This window comes from Anser cygnoides, chromosome 6 (assembly GCF_040182565.1).
Source record: "Anser cygnoides isolate HZ-2024a breed goose chromosome 6, Taihu_goose_T2T_genome, whole genome shotgun sequence".
NCBI classification, from domain to species: domain Eukaryota; kingdom Metazoa; phylum Chordata; class Aves; order Anseriformes; family Anatidae; genus Anser; species Anser cygnoides.
The window spans coordinates 20,765,024-20,787,486 of NC_089878.1; the positions used below are offsets into that span (position 1 = coordinate 20,765,024).

Below are 22,463 nucleotides of genomic sequence, written 5' to 3' on the forward strand. Positions count from 1 at the left end.
TCCGCCGCCCCGCTGCTGTCCGGCCAGGGACGTTTGGGCTCGGGACCTGCGCGCGTCCGCGGCCACTGCGCGCCCGCGGGGCCGCCGCGCTCCCGCTCCCGCTGCGCTCGGGCGCGGAGCCGAGCCTTTAGCCCCGGTTCCCGTTCTGCTCGCCCGACGGCCGCCGGGCGGCCGCGGGGCTGGGCGAGCCCGGGAGCAACCGGGACGGCTCCGCCGCCTCGCCGCGGGCGGCCAGGAGCAGCCGGACCGGCCGTCGGGGCCGCCCCGACGGGGCGCGGCGGGGGGACCGCGGCCCCCTCCGGCCCTCCTCCGACGGCTGCGGGGCGCGACCCCCGCCCTGCGACCCCCCCTCGCCCCCCTTGTCCCCCGCCGAGCGCGTCGGGGCCGCGCAATTTGCGCGCTGCGCGGAGCGGCCGGGGCTGCCCGGGGCCGGGCACGGAGCCCGGCCGCGCTGCGAGGCAGGGAGCAGGCGTGTCTCTTTTTCCAAACCATAATTTTACTGTCTCAAAGAAACTTTATAACTTATGTACAAAGATTTGTTGTGTGTTTTTCTTTTTTTCCTTTCCTTCCCCAGATACAAAGCAATAAGTTAACATTCTCAATATAAAACTAAACTTTGACATATAGAACACTAACCACAGCTGAGCTCAGTTTATCACATCTTCCGAGTTTCACAAGTAAAATGTCAAGATCTCAGTACACAAAGCATCATGTTTTACAGCCACACGAAACAGAACGGAAATAATCATTAAAAAAATAACAAAACAAAAGGCTAAATTTGTGCAACATGTTTACAGAACAATAATAATAATAATAATAATAATAAAGAATAAAATATGTACAGCGAGTAGCTCCTGCACGTCGGTTTGGGCATCTCCGCTGCGGCTGCCTTTCCTCGGGGAAGCCTCGGCGGGGCCGTGCGGGGCCGTGCGGGGCCGCGGGTCCCCCCCGCTGCCCTCGGGGCTCCCCTTGCGCCCCCGGTGCCTCGCTTCGCCTCCGCAAAGCGGCCGGCAGCTGCCGCCGTCCCCCTTCAGTCTCAAACAATGTGCATCTCTTCCCTTTGTCAGAGAGGTGAAAAACGCAAAGCATTCGGACCAAAGCTCTCCACGCACCAGCGAAGTAGAAAAGTTATTTGTAAAAGTTAAAAACCGCATCCTTCTTTTTGGGGGATTTTGTTTGTTTTTTGTTTTTTGTTTTTTTCCCCCGGAGGGGCGGGTTGCGGGGCCGGGGGTTTTGGGTCGAAGTAAACCGTGCGTCCGAACCGTGCGCTCAGCAAACCGGGTCGTCCGTTTGTCTCTAGCACTCTCATAGTGGTAATTTAAGTCAATAAATAAAATCCCTTTCTTCCCCTTTTAACAACAACAAAAAATATACAGATGAATAGTGAGAGTTACAGAAAACGTAGAGGAAAAAAAGCTCTGGAAATTGTACAGCTCGCTCCCCCCCTGCGACCACAGAGCCCGTCAGATCGGGGTGGCAAATAGCTGACCTACATTTCAACAGACACAGACAGACAGACAGGACAGAGGAGAGGGCTCCCCCCCACAAACATATTTTTCTGATTGTCCCACAAAGCCGCGGCCGGCGCTCGCTCTGCTCCCAGGCTGTTGTGCGGTGCTCGGGGCCGCTCCGTCAGCTGTCAGCGGTGGGAACCGGCCCGCATCACATCTGTGCCCTCCTGCACCGAGCTACAGCGCAGCGTGCTAACGGCTCTATGGGCAGAGACCTCCTGTTTGTTTGTTTGCTTCCTTTTTTTTCTCTCTCCTTCTCTTTCCCCCTCTTTTTAATTTTTTTTTTCCTTTTACTTAATTTCATTTTTTTTCCGTGATGATTTTAATTCTTTTCGGGACCGATAGTGCTTGCGGCAGGGGATGGACGGGTGTGTAATCACATCAGCTGAGGCTGCTGCATAGCTTCTTGGTGGGCCGAAGGGTACCACGACGTGTAGCTGGGGATGTAGGTGCCCGGGGTCCCCGACGAGGCCTTACCGGAGGCGGAGGTGGTGTTCCACACCGGGGGCACCGGGGGCGAGCTGCCCGAGAGAGCCCTGCCGTTGGTCAGGGCGCTGCTCTCCAGGGCGGCCCCTCCCTGCTTCATCAGCTTCTTGAATTTGGAGCGCTTGTTCTGGAACCAGATCTTCACCTGCAACGGGAGCGGGGCACGGCTCAGCACGGCTCGCCACGGCTCGCCACGGCTCGGCGTCCCCCGGCACGGCCCCAAGCGGGCCCCCTACAGCCCCCCCCCCACCGCCCGCCCGCCCCGACGGGGCCCCCAAAGGTCCCCTCGCCTCGCCCCCCCCGGCCCCGCAGCTCCCCCGCTCCCCTTCCCCCGCGGCCCCGTGTCCCGGCCGGGCCCCCGCCGCCGTTTCGTGCCGCAGAACCGCCGGGACGCGTCCCCCCTGCCCCCCCCCGAGCCCCCCAGGCCGGGCCGTGCCCCACGGACGGGGCGGGCGGCGCCGGGCCCCGCTGCTCGCGGCTGCGGCCCGGCTCCGGGAATCGTGGCCCGGGGGGAGAGGGGAAGGGGGAGGCCGGGAGCGAGGCGGCCAGGGCCGTACCTGGGTCTGGGTGAGTCCCAGAGAGGCCGCGAGCTCGGCTCTTTCGGGGAGAGCCAGGTACTGAGTTTGCTGGAACCTCCTGTTCAGAGCCTGCAGCTGCAAACTGGAATAAATAGTCCTGGGTTTGCGGATTTTTTTCCCTTTCCCATTAAAGCGAACTTCCCCTCCTTCTACCACAGTGCTTTTCTCCGATTCGGCCCCTACAACCACAAACGATGCACAATAAATAATAATGATAGCGGCAATAGTAATAATAGCAGTAACAGCAACAGCGACAGCAATAGTAACAATAACAGCAGCGACATCGACAACAACAATCATGAGAAGGAAGAAAAGTGCGGCTCGAGTAACGCTAACAAAGGCTCCGGGCGATTATGGCAGCCCAGGCTTCTTCCCAGAGAAAGTTTGCTATTTTTACAGGCTGCAGTTTAGGTTTAATTACCCTTAATTGCATACATTGTTTATAGCGCTACGCAATAAATAATTACGAAGACTAATACGTGCACATCTGGGTTGATTTCTTTTCCAGCCGGGCATTGTGTGCTCTGTGTTCTGCTCCCCTGTGATCCTCAGCCTCTCCTGACTAACATTTTGTAATTTAATTTTAATCCCCCCCCGATAGATTGCCTTTTTTTTTTTTTTTTTTTGATCCAAGCATCCTCCCTCCCTCCCTGCCTTCCCTGCCCCCCCCGCCCCAAGCCGAGCGCACCTACCTGTCTCCTCTAACCGGGTCTGAGTCAGGCTGGAGCTGTTGGGGTAGGACTGCACTGAACTGATGTAGGGGTTGGTCGAGTGGCTGCTGACCGAGTTGACATAGGGGTAGCCCAGCGGTCGGGAGAAGGACGAAGCTGTGCTGTACGAGCTGTCAGGCTGAGAGTGGCCCGCGGAGTGTAAACAGTGCATGGAATAGTGTCCGTGGGACATGGGAGAAGGAGACATTTGCTGGCTGGGCGGCCCAAACTCCATAAAGACAGCCTTCCCTGAGACGGGGCTATTTAGACTCTCTGGCATGGTAGTCATGGTCATTTCTTGTCGCTTGGTCTGTGTGTGTGTTCTCTCTTCAGCTTGCCTTTTTGGGGTCTGTTGTGTTTCTCAGGACAGGAAAGAACCCAATTTAAGCGGAACAGGGTTTTTCACTTTCCATTCATAAGAAAATGGAGTTTGTCTCTTTGAAAAGTCTAAGCATGATGCTGGAGATCTACACAAACTCGCCTAAAAGCTTTGACTCAGCCAAGCCTATGAATATTCATGAGCCGGCGGAGCTGATTGGTCCGCCGTCTTGCATAATCGCTTTGGATTGGTCCGAGCCGCTCGGGGCTCGCCTGGACCCCGGTGAGCGCCGAGAGCCGGACTCGCAGCGCCGCGCGGCCCCGAGCGCCGGCCGCACGCCCCGACGGCCCCGACGGCCCCCGCGGCCCCGCCGCCGCTCGCCGGCCCCGACGGCCGGCCGGCCCCGGCGAGCGGCTCCGGCGGATAGCGGGCGAGGCGGGGGCCGTGGCGCCTCCCCCCGCCCTTCTCCTCCGCCCCCCGGCGCGGAGGGGCGCGGGGCCGGCCCGGGAGGGGCCGCCGGGGTAGCGCCCACCCCCCCCGGCCCGCTCCGAGCCACGGCACCGGGCCCCGCGGGCGAAGCGCGGCCGGGGGTCGGGGCAGCGGCTCCGCGCTCCTTGCCGGGGGTCCTCCGGCTCGCCGGGCGGTCATTGATCGTCTGGGGGGGGGGCGAAGGGAGGGGAAAAAAAAAGAAAAAAAAAAAAAAAGAAAAAAAAGCTCCGGGAAAACAAATGCAAGGAAGCAAAGCTCGCCCCGAGCGGCGGCACTGAGCTTGAAATGGAAACTTCCGTGCGCGTGAGCGGTGAATGAGGTGGGACTTGGGAGATCCTCCCCAGAAAGCCCCCGATGAATCCCAAATTACTTTGTTAGATAATTAGAAAGTGTTGATAATTATTTCTTTCATAATTCGGCGGTGTGGCTGTAACAGGAAAATGATCTCGTGAAAGTTCACACGTGCAGATGTATTAGTTACTGATTCATTTGATTAAATGCTAGTCTCAAGTGCTCTGATCCACAGCTGAAGGCGGCCCCATTAGCATAACACTGATGTTTAATTTTCATACGCATAATTAGCCATATATTTAACACTAATAGCAACATGCAGCCTTTCAGCATTAAACAGCCTGGGATTTGATCTGGCCTGGGCTGAACTTTCCCGGTTACACCTAGGCTGTCTGGGGCGCGCACTTATCGCGGCACCAAATCTCTGCAATCGAGCACGTTTTGGCAAAGGGCGAACACCAATAAAAACCAACACTCAAAACAAATCGCCGGGCTGAGGTCGCTGGAGGTGGCAGCGCCGACTTCTCTTCCCCACCGCCCGCTGCCGCCCGCCGTCGGGGCTCCGGGGCTCCGGGCGCGGCGGCACCGGGCACCCCCGGCCCCGGTCCCGGCCCTGCCTCGCGGCAGCCGGCTGCTGGCTGCGCCGAGCTGGCAGGAGCGCGCCCCTCTGCTCCTTTTTTTTTTTTTTTTTTTTTTTTCATTTTTCATTAGTCGCTCTGTCGGTTTTAATTGCCCATTTCCCAACGCCTCTTTTACTCACCCCCCCCCCCTTTTTTTTTTTTTTTTTTTTTTTTTGCGCTCGCGACGCGTAAAGTTCATTTCCACAAAATAGCTGCGGATTGGTGCGGGAAGGGGCAGGAGCGGTGAATCCCACACGGACTCCTCCGGCAAGCGGCTCTGCCCCCGGCGATGTAAGTGACCGTCCGAGGCGGGGCTGCGCGCTTGGCCGCGGAGGGGACGGGGCGCGCCGCCGCCTTCGCCGTCCCCGAGCCCGGGGCCGCGGGTCCCCGCTCCACCGCGCCCCGAGGGCGGGCGGGCTGGGCGCAGGCAGCCGTCGGGAGCGGAGCCGCCACCGCCCGGAGCACCCCCTCGCCTCCCGTCCCGCGGAGCGGGGCCGCCGCCGTCCCAGGGGAGGGGGCGCGGAGGCTGCGAGAGAGCCCCGGGGAGCGGGCGGGGGGCGGCCTCCCCGTCGGGGCCCCCCTCGGGCTCTCCCGGTAACGCGTCCCGCCTGAGGGGAGGCCGAGCACTTCTGTCGTTTAGTTTGTAATTAGGGTTACAAAGGGGTGCCGCAAATGCCGGGATTACCCGCGGGCGGCCTCCGCGCACGGCGGCCGGGCGGCATCCTCCGCGACGGGACGGGACCAGACGGGACGGGACAGGAGAGGACGGAGCGCGAAGCTGCGGCGGCCCCGCGGGGCCGGGGGGCGCCGCTCGGGCTCTCGCTTAGCACCTGCGGTGCCCCCCGGGGGTTGCGCCCGGTTAGCGCGTGGCCCCAAACTGCTCGGGGCGGCCGCCGCTGGGATTTTGGGAAAACCAACCCGCCTCCCCGGGCAGTGCCGGGCGTCCCTCGCCTTGCCGGCCCGACGGCACGCCGCGTAACCTCTGCGCGTTTGTAAACTTGTTTGATGCACCGTTTATTTTTACAGGTTTTAAGGCCTTCCAAACTAATCTAAGGGACGAGCGAGCTGAAAGGCTGCCCTGCGGTATTAGAAACGGCCTGGGGGTGGGTCCTGCTTCCTGAAAAGATGCTGTTAGAAACGATTCGAGCTGACAGCTCGCCGTACTCGGGTGAAAGCAAACAGCGCGGACAAGGGGGAAGACGCCGGCTCGCTTCTGGCCCGGCCCGGCCCGGCCCCGCCAGGCGCGCTCCCGGGCGGCCCCGGCTCGGCAGCGGCAGGACCGCGGGCCGGGCGCGCTCCCGAGTGCCGCCTGCTTGTGGCCGAGGCAGGAGCGGGTCCTGCAGCCGGTAAGTGTCACCGCCGGACACGTCCGGCCCGACGGGGAGACGAGGCGGCCGCCCCCCGCAGCCCAGAGCCGTCCCACGGCCCCGCCGGGCCCGCAGCGAGCGCCGGGGCCGGGCGTTCCCCGAGGGCCGCCCCCGCGGGCCCCATCCTTCCTCCGCCGCGCTGCCGCACACCGAGGTCGCGCAGTGTCCCCCCGTTAACCCCCACGCCGGCCAATTCTCCAAGAGGGGCAGCCATCGGGCTGCAGGAAAGCGCGCTCCGCGTCTCGCCTCCAACCGCTCCGTGTGCCGCGCCGGGAGAGCAGCCGCGGGCAGGGGTCAGCTGCTGGGGAGAGGCTGCAGCCGCCGGGCCAGCCCCCGGGAAACCTTCCTGTCCATCCGAGCAGAGTCAGACAGCCCGGGACGCAGCGCCTTGTAGCCGCGGTGAGGCCAAACTGAGCCACAGCTCAGCTGTGAAGTCCTGTGTGTGTCCTGCACGGGACGTGGAAGAGGGGGACCCGCTCGCTGCCCTCACCCCAGACAACCCAAGCCCCCGCAGGCTGTGCGTGGCTGCCTCCAGGGTCACAAACACGCCATCAGGCTTTTATTAAATACTCACCAGGTAACACACAAAGAGGACCGTGTCCAGAGCCAGCCCCTCGGGCTGCTTTTTCTGCCCCCTGCAGCGACTTAGGTGGCACCCATTCCCCAAAGAAATTACAAAAATCTTATCTCTGTCCCGGGTGACACCGGCAATCCTGCAAGCACAACGAGTCCCTCCGCTCCTCGCTCCATCTTTAGGCTTCTTCCACCACCTTAGAGAGGATTTCTGCTCCCTCTGAGGTAACCACGACGGTATGCTCGAACTGTGCTGACCTGCAGGGCACACGCAGCCGTTATCAGGGGGCAAACGCGGCCACCACCGCGCCCGGCAAACTCAGGCGGCTTTCGGCTGCCAGTGACCAGCTCGGGGACTTGGGGGAGATAAAAAACCCAAATCAGGCACCTTTTGTTGTCTACAGAAATCGCGGTCCATTTATCCTCCAGGATCTCAAATTCGGGGGAGCCTTCCATTATTATCGGCTCTGTAACAAGGAAAAAAAACCAAACAAAACCCTGTTTTCTCAAGTTAGTCGCGCTCCCTGCGAGCTGCGGGGCGAGGCAGGGGCCCAGCAGGCAGCTGCCCTTCAGCGGGTCCCGGCCCCGGGCCGGCTCTGAGCTGCCACTGCCACGAGAACCGAGGAGGAAGACGAAACGTTAAGGTAGGGGCTTGCCCACTCCTCTTTTGTAAAAGCGAGGAATTTTAATCAAGCTTTAATTAAGACCCCGTGGATAATAACCAAAGCGCCAACCACGCTTATAAACAGCAGATAGTTTGAAATATCGGAATTTTTTAAACAGCCTTAAAATGTTCATTAAAGCAGCAAAACAACAATTTTCTGATTTCCCTCTAATTGCCGCGCCATTTAGCCTCGCGGGGAGGAAGAGCGGCTTTTCCCCGGCAGCCCCGTGCCTGGCGCTCGGTGGCTGCGGGGCCGGGCTGTGCCTGGCAGCTCCGCGCTGCCCCCGGCCCGGCAGCGGCTGCGGCAGGCGGGAGGCAGCCGACAGACACCCCCGGGGTCGAGCTCTTCACCAAGATTCACGCCAAGGTTTTTTTCCCTTTACCAAATCTCGGCGCTCGGAAGTGTCTCAGCCCAGCACTTCCTTACGGCATTTTAAGAGTAATGTTTTAATCTGCTGCCTGAGGGGTCAGTGCCGCCCGCATCCCCACGTCCGACTGGACATTTCTATATTCAAATAAAGAAATAGCTCGGAGCTGGGTCGTTGTGTGCGTGCTTATTACAGACAAACACAGAATACATTTACTAACCTATTGTGAATGCCATTCCCTCTTCCATTAACAAGTCACTGTCATTGGCTAGAAAAGAAAATAAAAATGCATTTATACACACACACACAGATATATACTGGTGAGAGCAGCCAGCGCTCGCCTCAGAGCCCGTCTGGGTGTGCAGGCGCTGTGCTGCCCACAGCCAGCCCCACACAGTGCTGGGGGCCACTTACCGTGGTGCCACACCTCGGGGTGCCCATGGAAGTACGACCCGATGCCGTGGCCGACGAAGAAGGGGCAGACCTGGAAGCCACCGCGCTGTGCCACCAAGCTGCGGGGGTAAAGGGGACACTGTGAGGGAACACGCTCCAGCTCCTGACAGCGCACCAGTGCCAGGGTGTCACACCCGTGTGGGGTTGACACTTTGTGCCCACTCTGAAAGAGAGTGGTCATCGGAGCTAGTGGCAGCGAGCCATCATTAGGTTTCAGAGTTAACATGCCCGCAGGCTGAACAGGGCAGCAGCATACCACAGCCTCCACAGAGACCTCCCTACCTGCAGAGCCCCCGCTGGGCTGCACGCCTGCAGCCTGCACCGGGTTGTGCGGGCAAGGAGGGTCCTGCTGCTGGTGGCGGAGGTAGAAGGCAAACCCATTCCCTTGCAAAATACTAAAAACACTCAATGGCGAAATGTACTGCAACTCCGGATCTGCTCAATCCAACTCACAATGTATTTTTAATGAACCCACCACGACAGTACCAAATGCAAACCATAGCAGCTACGGCACTTGAGTTCTGCCTGGGAGCTCTGCCCTCTCCTTATGGCCTGTCTCAGTAAGGAGCACCTCTGAGCAAGACATTCCTGCCTGCAGGAACGGGGCCCAGCACCACGCCTTACCCTTGCTGGGAAAGCAAAATCCTATCCTGATCCCTACAGGCTGGAAGACCTGGAGGCAAGTGGGGTGTCCTCTGGCTGAGGGGCTGCCCGATGCTTGCAGGCCTCTTGCCAGGGCCCTGCTAGGTGGTGAATGGAGGCTGCTCAGGCAGCAGGGCCGGCTGGGTCCGAGATGGAAACATGCGGAGATCTGGGGGGCCCGGAGACGGATTAGAAGTGACAAGGAAGCTCCTGCGTATCATCCCCACGTTGTTTCTAAAAGCAAACTGGATCACAGGAGCAAGGCAGGAAGACACTCAGTCTGAAAAGATTTTGTCTGTGAGATCAAAAGCCTCATTTGTTCATTTTAAATCACGGCAGGCACTCAACACTTCCGGTTTGCCTATAGCTATGGCCGAGCGAATGCTCCTCAGAGTGTGACTACAGGCTGACGAAGAGTGGGAAAGACAAGAAACTCGAATTAAGGTGCCAGCTGTCACAGAAACGGAAGCATGCTAACCCCCACGGGGAGGCTCTTACTCAGGTGCAAGGTGGCCTCGGACCGCCTCATATAGCCATCGCCCTGCGCACGAGGCCGTGCGGCCTCCTCAGCGCTCGTGCCAGCACCCGCCTGTCCCTGTCCCTGGAGGCACCCACTGCGGCTAAAGGACACGGAGCGCCTCCACTGCGGGGCAGGAGTGAGAGAGGGGAGCCAGGTCAACAGTTGACAGTGCTGCCGTGTCCAGGCCTTAAGAACACGTTTTAACAGGATTTGTGTAGTAGCTTTTATCTACCCATCTCCCCGATACAAAGACTCATCACATTTCTTTCATTACTTCTGGAGAAGAATGGGAATTTCAGGTTTAGTTGTTATTAGTAAGGCTAGAAATTGGGCTTCTTTTGGTTATATTCAAGGTCCAGAGTTTCACCTTATACATAATTTACGTGGAAAAAAAATCATGAAGGCTTATGCAGTGAAAAGTCCTACTAATGATGGAAAAGTCTTTCTGCTGTGCCTCTTTCGTGCCAGCCAGGTCTGGGTCAGAGACCTGGACTGGTTAGGATGATGCTGAAGGCCAAGGAAGAATGAGGAGGAATTAGAAAGTCAGATTACTCAGAAACATACACAAAACGAAATGGAAGATCTCCGGTGACCAAGCCCAGAGCAATGCAGATAATGGTTCCCATACGGGGGAAGCGATTCTCTGAAGAGACGGGAGAAGCTGTACACGCACCGCAGGGTAAGCTTTTCCTTTGCCTCCTTCTGTGAGTCTTTTCGCAAGAGCCTAAATGATGCCAGCAGCTGTTCAGCTCCGCCGATGCCTGCCCAGGGCACCCCTGACTGCCACCAGGCCCCATACTCACTCCCAGCTGCTGAGTGGCAGCAGGGGCAGCTGCTCACGGGGCACCCGGGCACGCGAGGCACTGCTACGACCACGTCCCCTCCTTCTGTGGCGGAAGAAGTGGTTCTTGTGCATTTTAGTGTCGAATTCTGCCACTTTCTTGCCAAAGAGCTCAAAAACAACTCAGCTGGTATCAGTACTCGGGTGGTTACCTTCTGTGACACCCGCACTGCCAGCCACAGTGCTCCCCCACCTCCCCGCTTAAATGTGTCTATGTACGGAGCTTGGGCCTTCTTTATATAAATCGTAACGTTACCAACGAACCTGGAGTGACACACAGAAAACCTGTGGAGAAAATAAGCTGCAGGCATGAATCTTGGCCATGTTCAATCTGGTTTTAATATCTGCATGTGCTTCGGAAGCACTGTATGGGGAATTTCAAAGCACTCCACAACTACTAGCTTCACTTTGGAGTATTAAAAAAATCCTAGCAAGCTGTCACATCCGTGCGGAGGTACAGTGAAACACATGCAGCTTCCATAAAAGAAGGCTGCTAATGCCAGCTGCAACTTGCAAGGGTAATTCTGTAAGCACGAACGTTCACATAGACCGTAGATGCTTGCAGGGAGGATTTTGAAAGACAGGTCTGGGAAGTGTGAACTGAACTGCTGATCTGGATCATTCCTCTGGCCACTGGAGCTCCCAGGCTGTGGAATCTGGTTAAAAAGCCTGGATGTCACAGAGTGGAGCAGTTTTGCCTAAGTTGGCCATTTGCTGCTGACAACAGCTCAATGTTTTGGTCTTGCTGCCTCACCGCTCGGCTCGGGATTTGTCAGTAGTGGCCTTTCTCTCCAGTTTTCCCCAGAAGGCAACTTCAGAAGTTTGCATTTCCTGCTCTGTGAAAACAGAGTGCCAGAGGAGTCCTGGCTACAAGTGGGAAAGAAGCGAAGGAGGGCGGCAGGAGCTGGCCAGGCTGCATGGGGCTGAGGAACTGGGCTGCAGGGCCCCTTGTCTGTGGGCACATCCCAGTCCCACCACTGCCCGCGGTGGCAGCTGGGCAGCAGAGCCACGCCGCACCGACAGCATAAAGGGAGGACAAGGATTCTTGGTTACAATCGTTGTTAAAAATATCAGTTGATAACATTTACCATCACATATTTTATTCTTTGAGCCATGTTGCATGCTTGGGCAGAGGTGAATTGGGCAGGATTAAAAGCATAATCATTTAATGAGCTCAGTACTTGATTTCATGTTTTGCTGCCGTGCGTTACAGCCCAGTGGCCGCAGAGTCAAGAGTCCCTGCAGCACTGCTCCTCTTCTGCAGGCGGCAAAGCGCTTGGTGCCAGGATGAACTGGCTGTGGCTAAGCTGGTAAAGGAAGGTCACTGAGTGCAGGTGCCCACCTAAAACCCATGGGCAGAGCCTCCCAGGTGGTGCTGTCATGCTTCCGGGAGTGGACAGCGGAGCTGGGTGTCAGTTCCTTCCTGACTGCTGCCAGACAACAGCTAATTCCCTGCGAAAGGAGGGATGAGCATGGAGACACACTGCCTTCCTGCCAGCAGCCCAACAGGGAAATTGCAACAAAGCAGCAACAGGCAGGACTGCTCCTCTACAAAGCTCTCCTCAATGTTCTGGAGCATGCCTTGAAAGTTTTTGGGTGAACGGGATAAATCCCTCTCGCTGAAAAGGAGCTTGAAAGAATTTCCTTATGGAGCTGGCCCTGTGCCTCTCCAGAGAGCCTCAGATAGCCTCTGGGAGCACCTAGGGGACAATGGGCATCCCAGCTCCAGAGGAAAACACCATACACTCAGTCTCAGGACTGGGACTCCCACTCTGGGACAAAAAGTAATCAAACAACAACTCAAACCTACACTTTATTTTCTTTTTACCCGATTCTGTTGCTTTTTTCTCCAAGGCAGGTCTGACCCAATAATCTAAGCCCTCACTGAGGAAACAAAATAAACCAAATCCTGCTTTCAGCCTGGAGCAATACCTCCCTGTGCCCTCTGGTGCCAGAGTGGGAGAGTTGGCTGATCAGCCAGGGCGGCACGGACTCGGGCTGAACATCCCGGCGAACCGACTCCCAGCCACAGCTGCTTCCCACTCACTGCCTGCGTCTCTCCCCAGAGACCAAACTTTATCACCGATGCTCAGCTGCACGACACCAGAGGCCAAAGTTACCAAACAAATCTGCCCTACACCACTGGGCAGGGGGCACGCTTGGGAAACACTGCAAGAGAGAACAGATCTGTGATAATTGTTTTCTTGTTCAGGGACCTGTATGAATGCATCTTTTTTATTTAAATTAAAAGTATTTATGCTTTTCTTAAATATATTGTTAACAAAATGACCATTGAATCATTGAATGGCTTTTTTTTTTTTAACATTCTTGAAAATGGCATCAGCCTGAACTAGATTTGCTTATGATAAAAATATTTATTTTCAACAGCACCGTATTAACTAATTTGAGAAATTACAAATTTATATGGGGAAAATATTAAAGTATTTTTCTCTTAAATAGTAATCCTAGACTGAGGGAATGCACAAGTTCAGGGATTCCCTATAATGACAATAAATGTTGCGGTATAATTAGTAATATTTTTGAAAGCCAACAATTGTTTTTTGAAAGAAAGGTACATTTTAGTTTCAAACTGGAACACAAATTACTGTATTTTTCTTACAATAGTGCTGAACTTTTATTTGAGGTTCTCTGTTTCTGAAAGCAGACATGATGGATTGAAATAAAAGATAATTTATTGCAATGCTTACTTTCAAGTGCAGAGAGAAGCAGTGTAATTGTAATTTACAGTAGCTGTCAAGGAAAATCTATCACAGATGACATTAAAATGACTTATTTTGCCTGAGCCACTTATTGTTTAAATGTGCATAATCTGATAGAAACAGATTTTTTTTAAATTCTGCTTTATATTGTTCTAAATTAATATCAAAACATATACTTACGAGTTAAACATTTTAAACCATTTATTAATACTTTCCTCACTCCTATTTTTTCCTAGGAGTTGGAAATTGGTTTATTTAACAATATCACGTTTATGTTTTTTAGCTCTATACACTCACAACACTTGCACGTATCTAAACTCAATGGCTAAAAAGTAGATTTCAAACCAGATTTGTTTCTGTCTGAAAGAGAAATGTCATTAGTGTTAGAAGGAAATGGGAACACAGGGCCCGATTCTGTTCCCAGCGGAGTTGATAGACAGTTTTGCCACCATCTTCAACAGGAACAGGTTAGCAAAGATTTGCATTTTTCTAAGCAGAGTAACTCATGAATCCATGTAATCTTTTATTTGCGACTTCTAGCCGATGTAACAAGGAACCGTTGGCCATGAAATACTTGCTTTCAGCTATCGGGGTTCAGTAACAAAGAATATGTTACAATACTGAATGCAAGCTTACCTCTGTGATATAATTATTCCCAAGCCATTTATAGAAAGCAAATACTCTGATTATTTGTGTCTAAGATTTGTTCTGCATACCACTTAAGCACCTTTACAGAAAATACTAATGAAAGATACCTAGACAGATCTCCATTCTGATGGGCCTAAATGTTCTCAGGTATTTATGGTCTCTAAGTCTCCTGAAACTGAAGATTTCTATGGATTTTTGTATGTATGTATGCAGATGCAGAAAGACGAATAACCAGAAACATACAACTTCACTCAACCAAGGCAATCTTTCAGCAGAGGCAGTGTTGAAGTAGTTCTAAACACATCAGCACATTTAAATTGTCTACACGATAAAATCTTGAAAAATAAAGTTAATGACCTGCTATTTCATATGTAGTTTTGGACATCTACTAGCTTTGATTAATCTGCTTTTCAAAGGGGGCGCTGACTATATATTTACACTTTGCAAGTAAACTGACCTCCGTAGCAACACAGCAAAAATCCAATGTCAGATTCAATTCTGTTCTTTTTCTTCTTCCCTTTTTTTTTTTTTTTAATATAGCTAGAATTAATGTAGTGAATCTGTAATGAAATGCATTATCCTGCATGGAGATTTATCAGATTTTCCAATTGAATGCCATGCTTTGCTAGCACTAGCTGGAGTTCACCTGCATGTTGGTGTGGCGTGTGGCTCTTTTTTGTAAAGAGTTAAGTTGAACACAAAAAAAGGGAACAAAGGTCAGCACCCAGCCGCCACTTGAATGTGAGATTTTTCTTTTTATTCCCCTTGATGTATACTAGGCTCTGTGTTATTAGTCTTAATGATGGAAAATTGTAGTGTTGATACAAATCTTTTTTTCAAAGTAGTAGGCGGGAGCTCCATTTGTTAGTAAGTTTTTTTGTGACTAAAAGCCATGGACAGTACATTTATGTAGCAGTAAAAGGCCTAGATGCTCTTTCCATAGCAGAGCTAATTATTCCTACTGTGACCTTACTGATCTACCCTGTTCCTAGTACATCTCATCTGCACGCCTGTTCCTCTGTGTAGATGGTGTCAGAGAATATGAAAAACCCTATAATGAAACCATTTTCATGATGGAGAAAGGCTACTGGAGTTGCACTTGCTACAAAGAGGCTCAATTATATGAGTAATTGTGATAATTTTCTACATTCATAGCCTTCAATGGGGAAAAAAGAATGAGAGCCACAAAGGAAAATTACTTTAACAAGAAAGTACAGAGAGTAAAAATGGAAGAAGAGACAAAAAGGGGGAAAAAAATAACCAGAAAAAAAGTTTAAAAAATAGATCTGGAGGGAGGAATAGCAAGACAGGGAGAACAACAGAAATGCTCAAAAAGCCTATGTGCAGCTGTGTTGCACAATTAAATTGAATTTTTTTTCTGCAGTTGATGAATGTGACTACTGCAAATGTGCCTCTGTAGTTAGCTATCATTTGTTGTTCCGTGACAGGAAAAGGATAATTACCTCTCAGAGAGAATCAAAGGCTGACATGCCCTTTAGACACAGCCATGAATGCAGAGCTCGATAGAATGCTTGAATAAGAATCTAGTGTTCTGTGCCCCCTTCTACTCAAGAATAAATTTTGTTAAAATGCAAGAGCACCACCAGTAAATTTGTTGAACCCTAGGTGTTCAAAAATATGAGGTGCATCTATCGACTCATCCCATTTGCAAAAATAAAACTACATTTTGAATTCACTTCTATTATATTCATGGACAGTAAGATAGTGAGATATGCATTAAATTTCTTTTCCCAGTAGGGGTCTGATTCAACATTTCCTATGAAAGAACAGAAAGACACTATCCTTTTTCTCCCGGCTAGTTAGCCTATAATTTAAAACTGTCAAAAACACAATTTTATACAAAGTCTTCAATAAAAGCTTCTCAGATATAACCCAAAGAGGTTTTACTAAAGTTTGATTCAGACTCTGTTACAATATTTTTAAAGCTATAAATACATCTAACTGATATTTTGCTGCTCTCTTTTTTCCTTAAAGTATTTGAAGATTTACAAAGAAAAAAAGCAGCATCCTTTCAAGGTGACTAAGCCTTGCAGCTTTTAAGTAATCGCAACGTATTCAATAGTATGTTGGGACCATTAACAGTCCACTGAAGTATTGCTTAATGAAATGTATACAATATATGTCTTTTTTTTTCCAAACATTTAAAAATAATCTATAGGTACCTTCAAAAAATTAAGCCATATTTTTATTCTAAACTGCCAGAAGAAAAGTCATGACTGCATTTATGTAAGAGCTAGAACAGATGCAAAATAGGGAAAAATCTCTTAATGTGAGCTCTTTCTTCCCTCTGACGTTAGTATGCACTGCTCTTTGTGAGATAAGAAGCTCTCGAGTTAAATATTTTTGTACTTTTTAAACAAAGAGACTTATTTATGTTGACTAATTCCTTTGTAACAATCATTATTGCTATACAATGAAAACAATGGTTTCTAACCTTCTTACATTGTTAGACAGATGTGATATAGTTTCACACACAAATAGAAAGAAACAAAAACTCACCACAAATTACATCTGTTAACATAAATCTACCTTATGAATATCTTTGACTCTTTCCACAGTTATCTTTTCTGACCCTGGTGTAATTCGCTTAAAAAAAAAAAATCTCTCTTACCCAAGGAACAACATTATAGCTTGGCAGTTCACATACTGATATCAGACTGAAATGATGGTTTTGAATCATAAAACATGTCATCAGCTTTATACCAAACCACCAATAACCTTTGTCCCACTTGCCAGCCCTCCCTTTACTTGTCAATATAAGGCTTACCTGATTGTGTTTCCAATTACAGAGAAGGGAGCCCCTGGTCTGCAAGCTGCAATTGCTTCATCTCTACATTTCCTGGCAACCTCCACTAACTTTTGACCAGATTTATCCACATTGCCCACCAAAAAGGTTTCAGAAGTGTCACCATGGTAGCCATTGTAATACACCTAAACACATGCAGAAATGTAAAGACATTTTCTCATTTTGCATCCAGAAACAGATTACCTCCTGAATTAAATCTGTTCTTTCTAGGAATGAGCTATGTGTTGCAACAGATAGGTCACTGGTAGGCTGCATTTGTGAGAATGAGACCAGAAAAGTGAAACATTGGAAAGAAAAAAAAAAAAAACAACAGAAAAAAAAAACGTGTAAGACTGCAAGGTGCGTAAGGGTTGCCAATTAAAAACTCAACAAATGAAAAAGTTGTGCATCACTGCCTAGCAGAGCACCAGGAGGTGACATAGGCGACACTGCTCAGCTACAGGCCGTGATGCCAGCGGGGCCGCAAGCGAGAAGACATTTTCATGCCATGTGTGGGCTGGAGGGGGTCTTGGGGGCCACCCAGTGTCCTGAGGGGTCCCTGGTGTTGGGTCCCATCAGTGTCCTGCAGGGGTGAGGTGCTGAGCTTTAAGCTGGCCGCAGGAGACCCACGAGCATCTGGCGGGGAGACCCATCCCACTGCAGGGAATGTCCCCTGAGGGGCTTGGGGGTTATGCTCAGGCGGCAAACACAGCGCCCTGTTGAATTAATGACATGCTTTTTTGTTTTGTTTTGCTTTGTTTTTGACATTTCATAGGCTTCAAGCCTCAGCTCTCCTGAAGTTCCCTCTGGGGCACAGGAAAGCCATGCAGAGCTCTGCAGCACTGTGCAGAAACGGTTTTTGCAGCTCTGCAGTACGGCAGGCAGGCACACAACTGTGAGAGCAAGCCAAATTTCCCTACCAAAAGACAAATTATAATGGTGCACAGTTTTGATCTTCTAAAACATTTTTTTTCCCCAAACAGTGGGCAACTATCCTCCCGGGACTAATGATTCACAAAGCTTGAAGCACTGAACTTTTGCCACTTGAGAGCAATTTGTGAAAGACACAGACTCACATTCCTTTTGGTCAATTCCAAACTGGAAAAAAAAAAAAAAAACCACAAAACTGGCTACAGACAGTTTATCCCAAGGCCAGGTTTGTGTTGGGGGAGAGATTTAAAGAAAATGCAAGCAGTTCCCAGTGAACAGCATTGTACAGGAAGATGAATGTCAGCGAGGATCCAACTTTGCCGTCTCCCCGTTGTACACCTCCCTCTGTCAGCTGAGGCTATCGCTAAATCTGCTTTTACAATTTAATGCCTGATGGGCAGATTTTATGCTAGCCAGTTCATATTTAAGCTGAACTAGTTCATTTTTAGCTCTAGCAAGTACGGCACTTAAACAAACAAACAAAAACATTACACATCATCATCCTGGAAAAACAAATACAGATTTAAAACACAGTAGAGCTTCAAATTAATAGTATTTACTGCAGGCTATCAACCACAATTATGTATTTTTGACATTAATAAACTACAACCACAGCACTAATTCCTTAAAAGTCAATGAAAAATTCAAGTTGTAAGAAATGTTACCTGGTAATGGCTGGCTGAAAATTGCACTGTGCTGTGGATTCTCTGATGCATAATGCTTCTGTTTCTACACTTAAATACATTCTAAAGGCTACTTGAATCAAGCCAATAAAATTTGTGTTTCATCTATGAAATTCTACCATCTTAATTGTGCAAAAATAGATTTTTTCTTCAAATAATTTGTACATTGTGTGAAGTGTTTATAGTTAATAACCAGAATATTATTTAATCATTTTATAGAACCTGTACACAATTATAAGCAATTTGTTGTGGCACATTTACTTTGATTTTTACTCTCTTCCCCTGTGAAACATCCCAATTTTGCTCATTAAAATAAACTAAAAGATCAATTAGCAACACTGTAAAGTAATATTTCTTCCTTAGATAGTTTGGAACTGAACAGTTATCAAACACAACATAGTTCAGTTTCAAATGTTAAAAAAGTCTTTACAAAGATAATCAGCAATTCCTACCCTTGCAGGAATCTTCACATTCACAGAAACTTCAAGATTTATTTTATTTTTTGAGGGTACACAGAAAACAAATAAGAATATATTTTCAAAAAGACCACTAACATTTAGTTATACATTATTTGTAAACCAGGGTGAACAAGATGTGCAGACCACATTAATATAAAAATGGCTCACTTAGAATATCAGGGAAAGGATCTGTGATGTGAATTTACACTTTTTTTTTTTTAATCTAAGGAGTTATTATTATCCTGACAGATTAAGCTAAAAAAAAATATTTAAAAGTACCTTAATGAGTTACAAAGAAATCAGATGTTAAAACCTTAGCTGTGACAAGCTGATTTAGTCTAGCAAATTAATTAAAACTACATCAATTCACCACAGTAAAAAAATGAGACCCAAAATATACTTTAAAAATGGTAGATCACTCTGTGTAAAACTGGCAGTCATAATTCTACAACTAGAAAGTATGGAGATGGGGAAGAAATTAGTAGAATTAAAAAAAAAAAAAAAGAAACACAGTTCTGGATCAGACATGAGTATACCATGGAAAAAGGTCACTGACCCTAATGTTCATAGAAAAAATATTTTAAAAAGCTTGAATCTCATGCTCAGAGGTAAGTCCACTTGAGATTTCTTTGCTTCTGCCAGTATGAAATTTGGGCCCACGGAAAATAGTATCAAACTACCAAGAATTTTTTTAATGATTAAAAAATCTTGTTCCTATGTTACTCCCATATTGCAAAATAATAGTAGAATTCAAAAGACATCTGTGCCCATATTAGAAATAAATTCACATTGGGAAAATAAAAACATCTACAATAAAAAAGAAAAAAAGCGTCTGCAAGACATTAATGCTTTTTGCTTTCTAAATGAAACAGAATTAGGTTCCCAGTTTCAGTATTTTCTTGCTCCTACAAAAATCCAGCCAGTGTTTATTTAAGTAGCTATAATTGGCCATTCTCTGGAAATATTAAGTCACGGTTATATCACACTATTTCTGTTTCTGCGCAAAAGGTTCAGGGCTTTTATACCAGAAATGGAACACAACACTACCTTCGGGGATTTTAATAAATGTAGGGAACACTGCTAGCAAAAGAGTTGCTGTCCAAATAGACTGACATACACAGGCCAATGTAGCCTCTAATGACAGAGTAAGATAATGACAGGCCCCACTCAAAATCAGCAGGAAGAGGAAGATCAATCTTGGCAGAGTGAAGGAAAAATGCTGGCTTTCTTCATGTTAGCTCATCTCATACATATCTATCTTCAGCTGCTGCCCAGTACTGCGGTGCTCTGCATTAACTACACAGTGGATCAATAACAATTACACCTTCTCAAAAACATGACACATAGCAGGATTGGGTTGACATTTCACTTAGGCCAACATTGATCTCAGTGCATCTGATTCCAGTCCTAAATTCAAGTCAGGCCTGGGTCTAGCTGGAATAAACACACAGTTAAAAACAAAAAAGGAAACCAGCTGCTTGTGCCTTGCCTTAGAAGTAAACAGCACATCCATCTGTGCGTTCCCCATCTCCGATCCACTATTCTTCCTGTTGCTACCAGGGACTCTAAAGTTGATCAAAGACTATTTTTTATATGAATTACTCACCGTGACATCAATGTTGATAATATCTCCATCCTGAAGAGGTCGACTGAAACATAAACAGAAAGGAAAAAAATAATGGTGACAGACAGTTCCCAACAAAGGGAATATAAGAATAAACACCTAATGACACATACATAAAAATCAGGGGGTAGGTATTTTGTGACGGAGGAAGGCAGAGGCAAACTGCATAACCATTTTTAATGTTCAGCTCTCACTACGTAGAGAACAAGTGTAGCTGAATATAAAATAATGAGAAACAACTGGCAGAAAAACATATCAACATCTGAAAAATCTACCATTATATTTATTCTTTTTCTCTCACTAGGGTTCGTATTTTACTTTGTGAGTAGCTGAATGTATTGCAAATAATAAAAAAACCAACCATAAATTCAAATATATTTATTCCCTACCCTATACTTACTTTGCTAGAGAAAAAAGAAATCAGAATTATTCTCGGTTCTATTTTTTCCCACACACTAAACTCTAAAGGCATTATGTGCTTTTTTGATTTTTTTTTTTTTAATACTTGGACAAGCAGGATAATATTATTGTTGTTCTACCTCACATAAATTTCTATAACATCTATCAGCATTGTGTGGTAACATAATATGCATCTGCAATACATTTACATATGACATGTAGTTAAGCTGAAATATGTTCAATATTAAACACAATTTATTAATTTCAGTTTAACATTTTCATCCCCGGCGGTAAAATGTATATTATTGGGGAAATACCTGTCAGGAATACCATGACATACCACGTTGTTTACAGAAGTACAAACAGACTTTGGAAAACCTCCATAGCCCAGAGGTGAAGGATAGGCATTCTGTCTGATTATTTCATGATGAACAATGGAATCTATTTCTTCAGTTGTCATGCCAACCTAAAATATCAAACATAACATTCTGTTAAAAAAGCAAAGATAGTTTCTCATATTTACTGAATGTGATTGCAGCCAAACGTTTCGATGAAACCTTGGATGTTTCAAATTCACTGCTTTGATACAAAACACTAAACTGTCTGATATACTTTATTGATATATTGGACTACTTTTTTTTTTCTTCCTTTAAGAGAAAAAGGTTTTAAATCAAGCATGCAGTAGAAATAAGCGTTCAAAGGTTCCTAGAAAACCTAAAATACGATCTACTTCCTATCTGTCCATTTTTCCACATTTGCTTTCTCAAAGACACCAATTTTCCATGGCATCTTGTTTCAGTAGCTGCTATAGAAATGTCTGGTTTTAATGCTTCCAGTCCTATAAAACACATTACTTTCCCCTTTTATTTGTAAAATAAAGGATATTAATTCTTCTAACTGTGCAGTACATATATCATTATGCACTTGTGCATTTTATAAAATCGTTCTCCAAGTATTCTCTAATTTTGTAAATGATTAAAATATTTGGGTTCATATCTTGAAGATATTTTACTTAAAGTTTCCACAGCCTAGGCAATGATATTGAATCTACAGGCACTTATTGATCATTTTTAGGAATGTTCACTTTTATGCTTGACATTTTCTAGATTCATCTTTTTCTCATGATTTTATATATTTAAAAAACTCATAAATCATTCAGCCATTTTCTGAGTATCTGTGGAGTGGAAAACGCATATGCTTAAAATAACATTCTTGTAGCTTTTCTTTTGGATAGACTCTGTCTCCGAAATGGTTAGAGCTAGGATTTGAAATTTGGTAGGGAAACCTCCCTCATTGAGAAGAAGTGCCTTTGAGGGTTCCTGTGCAAATTGATTTTGATTTGAATGAGTTTTAAGCCTTTGAAAATCATACTTCGTACACACATGCTACAGCAGCTATGATTTTTGAGGACTTTCTAGCAACACGTGGAATATAGGTAGGCTGTGGTGCAGCAGGCATACATAACCATATGTTGAAATATTCAGCGATCACGTACAGTGAATACAAAAGAGTGCACTTGTGTAGTGCACTGAGGATAAAACCAGGTCTATTTGCTCAGCTTGCACCTTGTTCAGCACAAAAGCATATGAGGAACGACAACCCCACCCAAGACACAATTTGGGGTTTCTGTGCAGCTCCCCTGCTTTGCAGCAGCTGTGATGGCTGGGATGGCAGCCACAGCCCTGCGCGCTGTCTGTATCGGATGCTGCAGCCACTGGTTCTGGATAAACACAGGTTTGTTGCTCCTGCCTTCGCTCACCCAT

At 48.2% G+C, this 22,463-nt stretch overlaps 2 protein-coding genes across 2 annotated transcripts in view; both read right to left on the minus strand.

Moving 5' to 3' along the window:
- Positions 1 to 476: 476 nt before the first annotated feature.
- Positions 477 to 3,892, minus strand: DLX1 (distal-less homeobox 1). The gene is made up of 3 exons (XM_013171176.3): positions 3,268 to 3,892; positions 2,555 to 2,754; positions 477 to 2,142 (listed from the first exon to the last, which is right to left on the minus strand). Exons 1-3 carry the CDS (start codon positions 3,578 to 3,580, stop codon positions 1,888 to 1,890), a joined length of 768 nt encoding a protein of 255 aa, XP_013026630.1. The 5' UTR covers positions 3,581 to 3,892; the 3' UTR covers positions 477 to 1,887.
- A 3,016-nt stretch (positions 3,893 to 6,908) lies between these two features.
- METAP1D (methionyl aminopeptidase type 1D, mitochondrial) overlaps positions 6,909 to 22,463 on the minus strand; it is a 47,105-nt gene continuing 31,550 nt past the window's right edge. The window contains exons 4-10 of the mRNA XM_066999505.1: positions 21,018 to 21,166; positions 20,284 to 20,326; positions 16,589 to 16,752; positions 8,391 to 8,488; positions 8,197 to 8,244; positions 7,333 to 7,411; positions 6,909 to 7,202 (exon numbers count right to left, since the gene is read on the minus strand). Coding sequence (XP_066855606.1) covers positions 7,124 to 7,202; positions 7,333 to 7,411; positions 8,197 to 8,244; positions 8,391 to 8,488; positions 16,589 to 16,752; positions 20,284 to 20,326; positions 21,018 to 21,166 — 660 coding nt within the window. The 3' untranslated portion in view covers positions 6,909 to 7,123. The remainder of the gene's footprint in view (positions 7,203 to 7,332; positions 7,412 to 8,196; positions 8,245 to 8,390; positions 8,489 to 16,588; positions 16,753 to 20,283; positions 20,327 to 21,017; positions 21,167 to 22,463) is intronic.

Coding starts and splice junctions, on each gene's coding strand:
- DLX1 (XM_013171176.3), bottom strand. CDS start 3,580: ATGACCATGACTACCATGCCAGAGAGTCTAAATAGCCCCGTCTCAGGG. Junction 2,755..3,267: donor GACCCGGTTAGAGGAGACAG/GTAGGTGCGCTC, acceptor TTGTGGTTGTAG/GGGCCGAATCGGAGAAAAGC. Junction 2,143..2,554: donor TGGGACTCACCCAGACCCAG/GTACGGCCCTGG, acceptor CTCCCGTTGCAG/GTGAAGATCTGGTTCCAGAA.